The following is a 15,232-nucleotide window of genomic DNA, read 5'->3' as shown; positions in this document are numbered from 1 at the left end:
TGGTGTTGCAGTGGAACTACACTCATTTTCTACGTGGGCAGGGAAAAAAGGTATAATGCTGGGGGATGGGAAGAGTGACCTTGAAACGTATTGGAGAAATCTCTTAAATACACCAGCTGTGTATATACAGGGTCAGGCAAAATGATCTGAAACACTTGGTTTGATAAAATGCAAATAAAGTAAAGAAATTGGAAAGTGTTTGTACGTATATTTAATGCTGTTCTGTTTCTTTAGGTGTTACAAATTCAATCAATCAAATGGGATTCATTATTGTCCACACAATGTCAAAGGCAAAAGTTGACTATAAATCGGCGTGGCATTTCATGTGGAATGGCAGTCATTTTTTGTTGTTGTAAAAAGTCAACAGCTGCTAACATTCAGACACTTACCATTATAATTGACAGGTCGGATTGAATCCTACGAGTTAAAAAAAGGCCCAATGAACTGCAAAAGTTTGATAACTTGGCACAACTAGCAGCTTTCATGTGCATACAAGGGTTTTGTAAAACAAGATAAAGAAACAGGAAAGGCACCTGCACCCATTGAGAACGTCTTTACTGCTGCTCTTCCACATCCAGGCCAACTCTCCTCAGTGATTGAGAATACTTTTGCCTTCCCAGACTGACAATGTCTTTGAGTTCATCTGCGAGATCCTTCCTGCCACTTTCAATCATGGCTTCCATCAATCGTGACACCGCCCCGGGACCGGCACTCTTCTGTCCTCGAGCCCAGTAGAAGAGCATCTCCAGCACCAGAGCTCCAAGATCGTCCCTGGAGGGAAGAGTCACTTAATTACAGATATATTTCACCTCTTAATGAATGCATTCCACTGATTCAAGCAATAGGTTTTAACCACAAGTGAAATGAAGTGTGTGTGATGAACACTTATTTGGCCACAGAAAAAAATACACCATTTTATGAGAATTTATGAGAACTTACTAGTATGATTGTGTAACCCTAAACCCACTAAAACAAACCCTTCTAAAAAAAATGCCGTCGAATGCATTTTTAGACCGGTCAAATATAAAAATAACATAAACCACCAAGAAAGCCATTGCATCAAAGCTGTTTCTTTTACTTGTACGCCTGCAGGATGTGTCATGCAAGCATGAGGAGAAAGCCGAGGGGGTTGAAGAGAGGGGAGGGGAGAGGAGCATCAGCCTATGTGTGTAATCTCCTGCAATGTCCCAGATGGCTTAGCAGCCTCTAACAGCTCAGATTAAAACAATCAAAATTCTCTACCATTTCTCTCCCACTGCAGTCACGTAATATCTCACTCAAATCTTGGCCTCTTTCAGCAAAAAATGCACGCCTCCATTTTGCATTTTACATGGTAATCCTGATAATCTTAAAGAACCGAAATTGTTTGACTTAATCACGATTCTATATTTGATTTTTCCATTTTAGTCATACTTATGATGTGTCTCCATGTCTATTATATATGGTCTTTTCTTTTCACTTGTATTGTGATTCAACAAAAAATGGATTCGCAACGTATAATCTTTGTTTGTTTGACAATACCAACCTGTGTTTGTATTTGATGCGGTCTAACTCATTGTAGCTTATCCCGAGATTGATGCCAATCATGCGCCAATCTTGTCCAATCTGAAGGGAGATGGATAAAAGATTGGCTTCTGTCAAGTAGCCGCTTTCAGGGTCTCCCAGGTTCAGAGGAGGAAGCTGGAACTCTTCCAATATGTACTTGTTATCAGCATCTAGCGCCTAACAAATCACCAGAAAGGAAGAAATATGAATATGCTATTTAATCAGAAGAGAAAATTCAAATCATGGACATTCAAAACAACATGATATATACACAATGTCATGTTTCAATGACATATCATACACTACACCATCCAGACTACTACGATTAAACAAAACTCCCAACCAATACAAGAGATATGTATATGAAGCTATATCCTTTGAATCACATTTGATGATGGGAGGGGGAAAGTTTTAACTAGAAAATGTGTTCAACTGACAGGAAGTCTCAGCGGTAAAGTTGCAAGCCACTGGCTTTCAAGGCCTTTCCTCTTCCTCAATACTTCCTCCGGGACATCACTGGGAATCCCCCCTCTGTAAAATGAGACCTATAGCAGATGGAATATAAATTTTTGACAGAAAACTTTCTTTACAAAGCTCATCTATAATGAAAAGTGTAAATATCCATCCACTGTGCTTTTTTTGGCTGTTATGAAAACTGTCTTACTTCTCCTCGCACTGTACCCTGAAGGCCCTTTGCAGGGGAGATGTAAACTTCCTTCAGATTCTTCAGACTGGAATAAAAGACAAAACACAGTCTTCCCTCGACACAGTCTGGTCTGTCTGTTAAGAGTATGAGAACAAGATCTTAACCACTGTTTGAAAAGCAATTACAAGTCAATTATTTCACCCAAAAAAACTGCACAAAAGGGTAGTTTAAAAATATTGATTTGTAATAAACTTGTTAAAAAAGGAATTCTGACCTGAGGAGATATGCAAGCCTCTCTCGAAGCCCGCAAAGAACTGTTCACCTTCCAGGAGGTCACATAGATCTGAAGGTTGGGGTCCATCATAACGTTCGGACAGTGACATAACTCTGCCATCCACCTAAAACACGACCGACACAACAAACAATGGAATTACCATAACTGACATTCTTTACACCCAGGAAAAAATGTGTCGACGAAAGAGAAGCCGTGTTTTATGCAATATAGGTAGCAAAAACAGACATCAAAACCTACCTCGTTAGCTGGCAAACACTGCAACAAGACTTGTGAAGGGTCAGTTTTCCGCTGCAGGGCCATGAATTGGACTTTAAACTGTTTGAGCTTTTGGTACACTTTTCTTACCATACCACTCACACAACTTTGAGTCGTGTACCAGAGCCAATACCTGTGATGAGATTAAAACACAAGGCTCTAACACTTACTATATACACCTGTATTAAATGCTCTGCATATATTGGGATTTCTTAACAGATGCTTACCAGGAAAAATGTGTAATGTAGAAAATTGCATACAAATGGGTGACGCAGAGGGACACTTGTGATGTGATGTCTGTCCAGGTTTGGGCAGTGGGGTCTCCATGCAGCAGACGCAAACACGATTTATCAACGATGTGACCTGTGTGACAGAAACAGACATAATAGTGAAAATGGATATTGCAAAATGAAAAACTTCATTTAACCCTATTTTGGTTTAAAATGGATAACAATGTACATGGGCGAAGCGTCGGCTGAGTGGTAAGTGTGATGGCCTCACAGTGGGGGACCTGGGTTCAAATCTAGGCCGGTCCACCTGTGTGGAGTTTGCATGTTCAGCGTGGGTTTTCTTCGGGTATTCCGGTTTCCTCCCACATTTCAAAGACATGCATGGTAGGCTGATTGGACTCTAAATTTCCCCTAGATACGAGTGTAGGCGTAAATGGTTGTTTGTCTCCTTGTGCCTTATAATTGGCGAGCCACCGATTCAGGGTGTCCCTCGCTGGAATGCGCTCCAGCACCCCCCGCAACCTTAGTAAGGATGAAGTGGTTCAGAAAATGAGTAAGAACAGTGTACATATTTACTGAGTGTTTATAATTCAATGATAAAATTATAAAAGCAAATAATCACAGTAAATTGTACCTGTAATGCCTAGCGGCAGTGGGACCTGAACTTTGACTGGCTGTAGGAATTGCATGCTGGGAGTTTGTGAGAGGCAGAGAAGAGGACTGACACTTGCCTTTGGATCACCGCACAGCGCCTGTACCTCTGGCACGGACACCTGTAGTACCTATAACAGTGGGCAGCACTTACATTAATGAATTCATAAATAGACACAATGCTTCAATTTGTACACGTTTTGCTCATTTGACTTTTAGCCCTCAAATAGATATAATACTTCATTGGACAGACCCTGGGCAAATCCAAATTTGGACCTAAAAAAAAAGACACTTAGAAAGAAACTCTAAATGAAAATGAAGCTAAGACCATGTCGATATATCTTGACAACATGTGTTCAGTATTAAATACACCATTTGTGGCTACCTGTAAAGTTATAGTACAGTTTTGATTGGTAGAGTCTGCAGGGAAGATAAGTTTGACTTGCGGGTCAACACTGGACACGAGATGGGCCCCCTCTGGTGAAAGTAAACAGCTGTCCCTCACTGGTCGAGCCACCACAATAAACCAAGAGAACTCGCTCACATAACAGCAGGCCAGCTAAAGATATGTAAAAAAAAATGGAAAAAATTGAAACAAATCATAGAGAAATGCTTCCTTGCAGTCGAATATGGAATTTACGTATAATATTAATTACCCTGTGTGGACGCTCCAAAGGGTGAATGCTGTCTTTCACGTTTTCTTTCCGGAGAGAAGTAGGTAAAGTGCTCCACGATATCCCATCATACTTCCGTACAATTACCTCATTGCATTTTTTCCGATGACGATGAGCCATACACACTCCTACTGGCTACAAGGAGAGTTTTTCCTTTAAATTGAGTGGAGTTGCAAATGGTAATTCAGACGCAGCACCTTAAGAAAGGTCATTCCATGAGGTCGAAGTTCCAATGGGCGGCGGAGAAGTATGTCATGCTCCTCCAGTAAAACCCACTTTTGCTTTGGTCTCCTCTCGACCCACTCGATAGTCGTCGGTGTCTGTAGGCACTCCGGGGGGAACAGCAACTGCGTCCCCCCGGGAAGAAACACATGGCAGCCAGCAGATGTAACGCTGAATCTGAATTGTCAAAGGAACGAGATTGTGTTTATTGTCACATGTACAAGAAATGTGAGAAGCAAAATCATAACATTTGTCATGAATAATGAGCACCTATGTTGATTGAATAGGAGATGCAACTCAGGAATATTTGGCTTGGCTTCATCTGTGAAGAAAAAAAAATAGGTAATGAACACATTTAAATAAAGCGTCTAATAACAACACAAGAAATAAACAGGTCCACTACTGAATCCCATTTTTCTCACTCACTAGGTGATGAGGGGAGAGGTGGAGGAGTTAGCGATTGCCCCAAAGGATTGTCACGAATATCTATTTTCAGGAGAGGCAGTTCATTCAGATTCGGTGGTATGAAGCGGAGGTCATTGCTGAAGACGAGAAGTTCCCTCAGTGAATGGAGAGAACCTAGGCAGGAGCAAGTAAAAGTGATTTATTTGTTAATCATTTTCATTTGGACGCAACAATACAGGACTCATACCCATGGTCTCTGGCAGCCTCTTCAGCTTGTTGTGGGAAAGTTCCAGTTTGACAAGGTCCAACAAAGACCCAATTTCATTTGGCAGGTCCTCGAGGAGATTATTGGAAACATCCAGTGTCTTCAGTTCTTTCAGCAGGCCTAAGCTTGCGGGGAGAGCAGCCAACTGGTTTCCAGTGAGTGAAAGATAGGTGAGACTGGACATCTGGCCAATATCGGGGGGCAGCTCTGAGAGGCAATTGTGACACAACAGCAAGATGGACAACGCAGGTAAACTGAGAAGACATGATGGAAGGACGGAGATGTGGTTGAAGGAGAGGTCCACATGCACCAGAAGAGAGTTGGAAGCAAGGGATGTGGGCAAAGTGGTGAGAAACCCAGGCAAGGAGTTTCCTTGTGTGTCGTAAAAACGGTTCCCTTAAATTGAAAAAGAAAATTATTAAAAAGGTGGAAACACAATGGAAACATGTTCATGCAAATACTACAATTAGTATAATTTACTACATGCCCATTATGTAAAATGTCCTTTATCATGAAGACGAGCTAGAGCCTAACACATCTAACCTTGGGCTGTCAGCAAATCACAGGGTAGACAAATTCAATACAAGTAAAAGCACTTACTATTTTATTTAAATAACAGGCATGTCTCTGTAGTGTAGAAAATAAAGGTGGTCAACCCTAACTCTAACCCTAACCCTAAAATTGTTTTTTTGACTTGACATTTTTGTTTAAATGATAAGTAATACAACACTAACAAAAACAGTTTGCTAAGCCTGATTATACTTAATTTTTGTTTTATTTAGTTGCATTGTACAAGGGTTCTCTATGCTAAATCAGTAGTTTTTAATTAAGTCCCTATACAGTTAAAACTAGTAAAAATGTTGTACTGTACTGTAGAGGTGTACGAGAAGTACCTCGTATGGCAAGTGAGCGTAGTTCTGTCAAATTGTGGAGGACATCTAGTGCACCATCAAGTGCATGTTTATCCTCAGAACCAAGTCTCAGGTACCGGAGCCTCTGGAGCTGTTCTGGAATGGAACTCCAAAGCAGTGCCAGTGCAGATGCTCCTCCTTGGTAGACATCCAAGGTCAGCCTGGTGTCAGTCAACACATCTGAGAGTTCCAGCGAGGGGGGTAAGGGTGGTGTGAGACACAACACTGAAGTCGACGATGATGACAAAGACTTGTTTGAGGAAGAAGGGCTCGATATGGAAGGATTGCATGTGTCCATAAAGCTGCAAGGTGATGCATCATCGTCCCTATGTGTTTTTACCTGGTTTGAAACCTCAGATTCTAGCCGCTCATTGGACTTTAGTTTGTCGTCCTTGTCTAAAATTGCTTCTCCACATCTGGATGTAGGGGTCAATGCAACAGCATCGGCAACTTTATCTCCATCTTCATCGGTGGTGGTTTCTCCTTGGAGGCTTTTCTCCATCGAAGACACTCTGCTACACTTGGCAGTGAGCAAAGTCTAGTGATATGGCGGAGTTGTCTTATCTGCTTCAAGTACTGCATGTTGACGTGGAATAAGTCCAGCCATGTTTAGAATCGGTAAAAAGCGAACGAGATAATAACGAAAGTAAAAAAAAATTCAAAACATGATAACGTTCTTAAGATTAGCCAACGATACTCAAGATTATTTCAACGATGAGTTTTGTGTACCGATGGACAACAAATCCGCCATTGATCTTAAGGTATAATTATATTGTTATACCTTACATTAGTTGCTTACACGTACATTGTCTTGGCTGGGTGTCACTCCATTTAGACTTCCGCGAGTAGCTCAAAAAAGTGACACTCTCCTACGTCACTGTAGAGTGTGTTTATTTTGCTCACCACAGAATGGCAGAGGAGACTCTTTCGGTCAAACACGACTATAACCGCCCCTCTGGCTCTTTTGGAAGATAAGTGAACGCCTCTGGCAGTCGACGCCAAATTTCAAACAAAGGCGGGACTTCGTTCCTGTGTGCAACTACAGTTGATGTATTGATGTCAACCAACAGGAGACGCTGTTTCTTGCTCTTGTTCTGTCGGTGATGGGTCACTGGTCAATGGTGGTCCTGTTCCCCCAGTTTAGAATATTTTCAAATAAAAGATATCTATTTAACTATTTAGCTTCTCACTATCTTAACATTCAAAGATAAATATGTTAGGTTTGTGTCAACCTGGTTACATTATATTCTCAATAATAATAGCTTCAACGGCATACTAAAAATAGACATGCATTTAGTAAGAATAATAATTTGGATCATTATAAAGATACAGCAATGTCATTTGTGGTATACAAAAACACTAACAATGCAAAACATTGGACATATAACGAAGACACTTCTTGAACATTCATTGAACATTGCAGTGTTCATAAATAGTCCATAATATCAAGACTTCCCTTTTTATGTCTTGCTTAGAAGCAACAACAATGTCACACAATGTCAGTGATAAGATTCACAATGGTCAATTCAATCTTAACAGATTGTCTGTTCACAGTTTGAGGTCAGTAGAAACCCTGCTTTTCGAACACTACAATTTGCAAGATGACCAAAAAAAAACCCACTCCAGGATACTTTTGATACAAGAGTTTAGTCTATAAATGTTCAAATGTAAGGATTTTATAAACGTATCTGTAAAATATGATAGAGTAAAGAGAATTGCCACAATGTGAATCACACGGTCTTGTTGTTTTGGTCAAATCTAATCTTGCTTCAGCTCACAGTAATCAATACACACTTTTTCTTCTACACACTAAAGTTTAGTTGCACAACTGAATATCCTCTCAGGGGAATCGTGTTCTCTCTAAGCTCAAGGAACATTTAAGAAGAAAAAAACAGTGTACGCATAAGTATGAGTTTCACCTACAATGCAAGGCATTCCGAATAACAACAATCCTGTGACTTTGTAATCGATTTTCTTGCCAAGCGGTTACATTTGTACATGATTCTATTCCTAAAGTATGCAATGTTTTCCAACATCTATCATTGTTGATGTGATGAAGTAAAAACCACCCCACATACAATTTATGTTCAGTAGAAGAATATTTTATTCATTCTAATGCAGATATCCGAAGATTAAAAACAACTGCGCTGCAAGAAAATATAATCATTCTGTGTCTACTGGAATATATTTTATGCCCGTTACAAGTGGAACAATTATACGCTTATACCACAAGATATTAGACATATTACATATGTGTATCCGCTGCCAATGCAAGGGTTGTTGAACTGGGTGTTGAGACCTAGATTTCACACAGAGACAGCTCAGTAATTTCTGTGTAGGCTGAGATCTGATGTGACACACTCACTACTACTTAATAAGTACAACTACTAATTTTTCAACACTCTGTAATAATTGATTAGTAATATTTAGCATATAATTTGTGTGCAGAAATTCGTGATCAATGAACCTGACCTAGATACACAATGCAGACAAACAGTTTTTTTGTTTGTTAACCAACAGAAATAATATTTTTAATAGAATATTAGTATTAAAGCATTTATAAATTTAACATCTGATATCATTTGTTGAAGAAAACTCTTAAAACTGGTGGCTTCATTTGATTATGGTTGAGAAACCCCACACGAAAAAAAATAACCTTGTAATTGAAACACTACTAAGTGAAAAGCAAATTACAAAATAACTACACCCACCAAATTCTATCCAATGTTAAAGATGTAGTAATTTTTGTGCTATTGTGAATAATGAAAATACCAATAACTCCCCAAATAGTTAGCACACAAAAACTTTATTCGCTCTCCACGTGACTTTGTTTGTATGTAGCAGAAGTATAGTCCCAATCACGAATACGTTTACTAAAGTGAGAGCACGGCGGCTTGTAATTGGCCACAAGGATAAGAGGTCAATTTTGATTGGTCACACAGTTTTGGCTTCTAAATTGTGAATGGACACAAAAGTCACTTAAGTCCCGCCTCCTCGTGCATAAAAGCATAAACAGATCCGAAATCTGAAATCAAGGGTAAACCACCGTGTCGCAGTAACTCTTAAGTAAATCTTATTTCTGTCGTACTCGTTTACGATTCATTTATTTTTCCTCAACATGTGATTTTCTCATCTTTTTGGGACAAAGGTTAACCATCGTGCTAGCGGAAGAGCTTATAAAGCCACCAAATTAAAGAATGCAAACAGGCAGTGTAGAAAATACGAGCGATATTCCGACTTGACAGCAGTGCTTTTCCAAAATTTTATTGCATTTACGTAGCTCATCAAATCGGAGAAGGAACATTTAGTTCTTGCCGGCGAGCCCGGCCGACGACCTTCGACCCGCTTGTCAACGCAGATATGTTCCCCTTAGACTCGTCATGGAACATCTCCTTCGCAGGTTGTGGCTTCTTGGGCATCTACCATGTCGGCGTTGCCAGCTGCCTGCTGGAGAGGGCTCCGTACCTGGTACACAACGCCAAACACATTTACGGAGCGTCAGCCGGAGCCCTCACTGCCACCGCCTTGGTCACCGGCGTGTGTCTAGGTACGTCTTTCGATTTATAAAGCAGGGCGAGGGTACCTATGGCTCGAGAGCCATATGTGGCTCTTGATCGGTGCTTATAGCTTCCCACTAAGAGGACTAATGTGCACCAAGAGGAGCGTCACATCGGCACTGTGGCGTTGATACTACCTCTAGTGCCATCAATTAATCATTTTTATTTTTCATTATTCTACTGCAGCCTTTTTGACAGAGAGAGAGCCATAAACAATTCATATTTTCACCACCCTAATGAGAATAAAGCGGTTCAGAAAATGAGATGAGATGATTAATGCGGTGCTAGGGGTATTGTCAATACCACAGTGCCGACGTGACGTTTCTATTGGTATGTTCGGTAACCAGCGGTTTCCATATTTTACCTCACAGATTAGCGAGAGCCATATGCACCCATCGAAAGAGCCACATATGGCTCCCGAGCAATAGGTTTTATTGATACCCAGTAAATAGCAACAGCGTAACTATGTTGTCAATAGAATTCAGAGACTTGTTGTTGGCACTCATAATGGCAAATATTGTGTTGAGTTCAGATTTCCAAATTTGACCGGGAAAGTTGTTTTGCAGTTACATCATTTTAATCTATGTCAATTCTTGTTGTGTTACATATACAGGAGAGGCTGGGGCCAGTATCATTGAGGTCTCCAAGGAAGCCCGAAAGCGCTTCCTCGGTCCCATGCATCCTTCCTTCAATCTGGTGAAGATAGTGCGCTTCATGTTACAGCGTACTCTGCCCGCTGACTCACACCAACTTGCCAACGGGAGGCTAGGAATCTCTCTGACCAGAGTGACAGATGGAGAAAATGTGCTTGTATCACACTTCAACAATAAAGAAGAGATTGTGCAGGTGTGACAGTTAATAAGACCTTTGCGCTCTTCATATTTTACTCATTCGCTGCCATTGAAATGAAAAAAAAATCCAATTTACTTGAACTAACCGCACCGTCATCGATGCATTGGAAATACTGTAAATAAATGAATGTCAATTGCTCACCTTGGCAGCCAATGAGAATGAAGGATAATTATATTGTAATATTTTTGTAGCACAGTAATAAGTTTCTTTTTCATTTCTTTTAACAGGCATGTGTTTGCAGTGCCTATATCCCAGTGTATTGCGGCATTATTCCCCCCACACTGCAAGGAGTGGTGAGTAACAATTATTTATATTTGTCAATAATGATAATACCAATAAAAATCATCACACTGATGCATCATTGTAGATTTTCATATATGAATGTCCCCTCATTCCAATAGTTCAATTAAAAGCAGAATACACTGAATAATATTTAATTAGTACATTCCCTGATTTAGTCATCCTATTTAGAAAACAATACCCAACAGTCTTCTTAACTTAATGACCTATAACATTACCATTCATTTCACATTCATTTCATTCTTTTGTTATCTTTAGCAATAAAACCTGCCATGACCAAATATGTTTTTGTGACCGGGTAAGCACGTATTGAAGCAATATTTGTGGATCTTGTTTCATAATAGTGTGTGCAAATGTGAATTTTTGCAGTTCAGTCTTCTAGGAAATGTCTTTCTGCAAAATCTACTCAAAGCACACTCCCTCAGTGGCCTATGTGATGTTTTTTGGCAAGCTCGCATGTTGTGTGAGCAACATTTTAGAACGGAATTGCCAGTTATGAGAGTTTTTTGGGCCATCTTGTCCTCTCTTACTCTCTGTGTAATGAAGACTGATATTTTCCCAGGCATCAGCTAACAAATATGGCTTGTTTAAAAAGTAAAAACACTAAATATTCAAAGAATTGGGAATAAATAAAACCAATTAGGTTCATCTATTAACTAAAGCTATGCCAGTCAGTAATGTGAAAATATATGTATTTGCATCAAGGGAGGTTAGTTACTAGATGTTATGCCAAACTGCTGACTTAAAAGGTAATATACTCCATGTCCTTTTGAACCCAACTACCTTAGCCCTTTCAGTATATCACTCAAAGTAAATAGATTGCTTGTCTTAAGTGAACAAAAAAATCCCTGAACTTTGAATGAGGCAGGCTGAAAATTAAAGAGACAACAATGTCTCTTTCCTAAGAGATGATCTATCAACATTGAGGCATTCAAGTGAGTTTAATCCTGCCTTATCTCAAAACAAAAACATGATATCGTGGACAAGAAAAAAACAGATAAAGGTGTTGAAGGCTGCAGTTCCCAAGTGGTTAGTCGGTCTATCTCTTAGTCTCTTACTCTCTTAGGAGTCTTGGCTATGCGTGTTACGCTGTGAATGTGAGTCCCCTGTTAACTGTACCCTAAAGTTAAATTTTCTTTTTGTGTTTTTCTTTCATGCAGCGATACGTAGATGGGGGAATCTCTGACAACTTGCCCCAATACGAGCTCAAAAACACCATCACTGTGTCGCCGTTCTCTGGCGAGAGTGACATTTGCCCACGTGACACCTCCACCAACATACATGAGCTCCGCTTTACCAACACCAGCATTCAGTTCACGCTCACAAACCTTTACAGAATTTCCAGGGCACTTTTCCCACCGGATCCAATGGTGAGGTCATTTCAAGTTGCCTTGCCTAATCTATTTACAAATTCTACGACCTTCAGTGAACCTAATGATTTTTGTTGTGTCTAGGTTATGAAAGCCATGTGTAAACAGGGATATAATGATGCACTGGACTTCCTCAAGAAAAATGGTAGGACTTAACATTTTTTTGTTTTTCTAACCATCTTCACTTATCTTGGAAGTCAAATGTTTATTTATATGTTATTATATAAAGACTGGCTGCTTTCACTTAAGGCGTTACACAACTGACCCAATTTACCAAGGATGGCTGGCCGCTATCATGCTTTATGTTTAAAAAATAATTGAAAACAATAAGGAAATGATCAAATTACGATCATTTTCCCCATTTTTGGAGCATATATGAGTTTTTTGAAATTTGTAAAGCACACAGAAAAAAGCATGGCAATTTCGAAGGGGGCTGCGATTCATTAAAGTATGTTACACACTATGAAAGCCTTCTTTTGACCAATAATTCGAATGAAAACACTGGCAAATTGTATTTCTACTCAGGATTGCTCAACTTCAGTGACCTGCACATAGACAGAGTCCTGCTGGCTAACAGAGAAGAGCAGGACAATCAAGTTGACCCTGTTCACACCGAAGCCAAAGCCGTTAGAGAAGAAGAAATGATGCGGATGGTCGATGGAGCATTAACTGTTCATCCCTTGAGCGAGGAGCACATCATTGCACGCCTTCCCCCGATTTTACACAAAGGTGACATGAGACTGAATCACTATGTAATCTTAGCGATTTCTGGACAGTTAAATTATATGCTGTTGAAACAGCTCTATCAACTACGGGAAGTATTGAACTGTTGGTGATGTGTGCTTCTTTGCCTCCCCCTGCAGCCCTAATTGAGGCGTGCACAGAGAGAAGGAGCCTGGTGCAGTCGCTTAGCAACCTGCTTCCTTTCAGGATGGCATCTGCCATGATGCTCCCCTACACTCTGCCTCTCGAGTCTGCTTTGTCTTTGAGTCTTAGGTACTGGCACATTTAATCACATTTGGCATTCTTGAAAAGACATTAGAGATGCTTGTGTTTTCTCCTGTTACATATTTATGTGTTGCATGATGATTGAATTCTGATGTTATGTTTAGACTTTTAGAGTGGTTGCCAGATGTGCAGGAAGATGTTGGGTGGATTCATGAGCAGTTGACCAAAGTTGTCCAGCATGTTTTGCGGCAGGCCTCGAATAGCATCACGCAACAAGTTTCTGCCCGGTAAGTGTTCTTTTCATCACATATTGCTCATGTTTATGCATTCCTATAACAAAAGTATCTTAAATCATACTTTTGTATGATTGCCAACACTCCTCCCACTCAAAATGGACTGGACATATATATTTCAAAAAAATCTTTACAGCAGTTATAACAGTAGACAAGTTGTTCAGTTTCAGTGTTCTATGTGTAAATATGACAAAGTTATTCTGTGGTTAATTACATTTTTAGGGCAGCTCAGGTTCATCTACCACCATCAATGGGAGCCAATTGGTGTACTCATTGGTTACAAGCATAAAGGAAAAAAACGAAAGCCCTTCATTACTCTCATTAGAGGGTAATGAAGGACTTCCATTTTTGCAGTTTTGCTTCATACACGAATGATTGCATTTCTTGTGTCATGTTGAATGAAAAGTTGAAAACACCTCTCCTTATACTGCTAATATGTTCATTAGATTTTCCTGTCAATTGGAGCTTCACCACTACCAATCCCTGCCGTCGCAGATCCGTTCCACCAGTCTATATGCCACTTGGGTGGGTAGCAGCACTCTTTCAGTACAAGACATCTTCACACGTCTTGACCAGTACAAGAAGCAGCTTCTGTCCGGTTCATTTAGCGTCAACATGGATCTGAAAGGATCCTTCAATACAGAGCAGGTTTCAGTGGACAAAAGTACTGCTTCATTCCATCCTGTAGAAAGTTTTCCAACAGACACAGATACCGATATTAACGACTCCAAAGGTGGCATGCTGCACTTTAATTCAGACTCCTCACTTTTAAATCCAGGTGCACAACAAAACAATTACTATCAGGTTTAAATATCTGTTCTAAAAGCGGGTAATTATTTTCCCCGCTGGATATTTAATAGGATATTTCTAAATGGTAATAATTTACCATGCATACATGTCTACATTTCAAGTAAACCCTTAGGCTACCTTGCAAGGTCCAGGGTTGTCTTTGTACAGTCATGTGCAAACTTGATTTTTAAGATTTTGTTAACACAAATGTACTCGTTTGAAGTGCTGTGGCTGGAGAAAGTTAGTGTTTATGTTTTCCTGGAATGTGGTTGGACCTGTACTTAAGCATCGGTTAGGGTTGGCGTTTTGGCCCTATGTATGAGATCTATAGGACTGGACCCTTGCTATACAGTATTATGTGCATTTTGAGACTGTATGAAGGTAACGGTGAGGCTATCGCCTTGCCTATCACTGAAAGTTTCTCCTATACTTTTCACATAACCGTCAATGTAGCAAAGTCGGTTCAATACACAGTATTCTTTATCCTTTGTTTACTAGACACATTTTCTCCACAATCCTGGTCTACTTGCAATACAACCATGTACAGCTTTTAGATTTTTTTCAAAAAAATAGTTTATTTCAGTCTATGTTATACTATGAGTTTATTTTCTGATTGTTGTTTATTTTTAACTAATTTTATGTTTACCAAAGAATCATCTTGTAATATATAAGCTACATATAATGTCTTGGAGCCCTACTTTGCAATGTGAGAAATTGCATCTTTGTGACTGAACCTCTAATGCCTTAAAGTCGCATTGTATTATTTACAAGTGCAATCAATGTGTGATTTAACCGATGGGGAAATATTTTGTGACCAATGAATAAACTGGTGTTGTTTACCATAAACAACTGCAGTGACTAAGTTCTGTGAATGCCCACATTATCTAGGGAAACTGTGTTTTGACATGAAACTTGTTTACGAATTGGAGAACAATTACATTTGGTTTGTTCCATTGATCAGCCGTTAATCAATGTCAACATGTGAGACACTTCCACAAATTGATCATTACGTAATTGTCCTCAC

General features: G+C 39.7%; 2 protein-coding genes across 3 annotated transcripts; one reads left to right on the top strand and one right to left on the bottom strand.

Annotated features, from left to right (window-relative positions):
• Positions 1-212: 212 nt before the first annotated feature.
• Positions 213-7,060, bottom strand: pidd1 (p53-induced death domain protein 1). Of its 2 annotated transcripts, none has more exons than XM_077712203.1 (16): positions 6,886-7,060; positions 6,082-6,675; positions 5,171-5,584; positions 4,945-5,097; positions 4,789-4,840; positions 4,494-4,695; positions 4,279-4,431; positions 4,008-4,181; positions 3,606-3,753; positions 2,969-3,104; positions 2,724-2,874; positions 2,466-2,589; positions 2,210-2,325; positions 1,983-2,090; positions 1,526-1,722; positions 213-771 (listed from the first exon to the last, which is right to left on the bottom strand). In XM_077712203.1, exons 2-16 carry the CDS (start codon positions 6,599-6,601, stop codon positions 555-557), a joined length of 2,865 nt encoding a protein of 954 aa, XP_077568329.1. In that variant the 5' UTR covers positions 6,602-6,675; positions 6,886-7,060; the 3' UTR covers positions 213-554. The 2 variants fall into 2 exon arrangements, with proteins under 2 accessions (XP_077568329.1, XP_077568330.1); XM_077712204.1 differs by having other exon boundaries at positions 6,905-7,044.
• Positions 7,061-9,128: 2,068 nt separating this feature from the next.
• pnpla2 (patatin-like phospholipase domain containing 2) lies at positions 9,129-15,062 on the top strand. Its single transcript, XM_077740866.1, has 9 exons — positions 9,129-9,646; positions 10,270-10,502; positions 10,736-10,801; positions 11,969-12,178; positions 12,263-12,323; positions 12,704-12,907; positions 13,042-13,174; positions 13,291-13,413; positions 13,866-15,062. Exons 1-9 carry the CDS (start codon positions 9,460-9,462, stop codon positions 14,227-14,229), a joined length of 1,581 nt encoding a protein of 526 aa, XP_077596992.1. The 5' UTR covers positions 9,129-9,459; the 3' UTR covers positions 14,230-15,062.
• The last annotated feature ends 170 nt before the right edge of the window (positions 15,063-15,232 follow it).

This window comes from Stigmatopora nigra, chromosome 2 (genome assembly GCF_051989575.1).
Source record: "Stigmatopora nigra isolate UIUO_SnigA chromosome 2, RoL_Snig_1.1, whole genome shotgun sequence".
NCBI lineage: Eukaryota > Metazoa > Chordata > Actinopteri > Syngnathiformes > Syngnathidae > Stigmatopora > Stigmatopora nigra.
This window is presented reverse-complemented; position numbering and strand designations above follow the sequence as displayed.

Bases quoted from the DNA above. Each gene is read 5' to 3' on its own strand.
- pidd1 (XM_077712203.1), bottom strand. From the start codon at position 6,601: ATGGAGAAAAGCCTCCAAGGAGAAACCACCACCGATGAAGATGGAGAT. The intron at 5,098-5,170 runs GTATGAGTCCTG...GCTCCTGCCTAG, and splicing joins GAGGCTGCCAGAGACCATGG to GTTCTCTCCATTCACTGAGG. The intron at 772-1,525 runs GTTGGTATTGTC...TCTTCCCTCCAG, and splicing joins CGCATCAAATACAAACACAG to GGACGATCTTGGAGCTCTGG.
- pnpla2 (XM_077740866.1), top strand. From the start codon at position 9,460: ATGTTCCCCTTAGACTCGTCATGGAACATCTCCTTCGCAGGTTGTGGC. The intron at 9,647-10,269 runs GTACGTCTTTCG...TTACATATACAG, and splicing joins GGTCACCGGCGTGTGTCTAG to GAGAGGCTGGGGCCAGTATC. The intron at 10,503-10,735 runs GTGTGACAGTTA...TTCTTTTAACAG, and splicing joins ATAAAGAAGAGATTGTGCAG to GCATGTGTTTGCAGTGCCTA.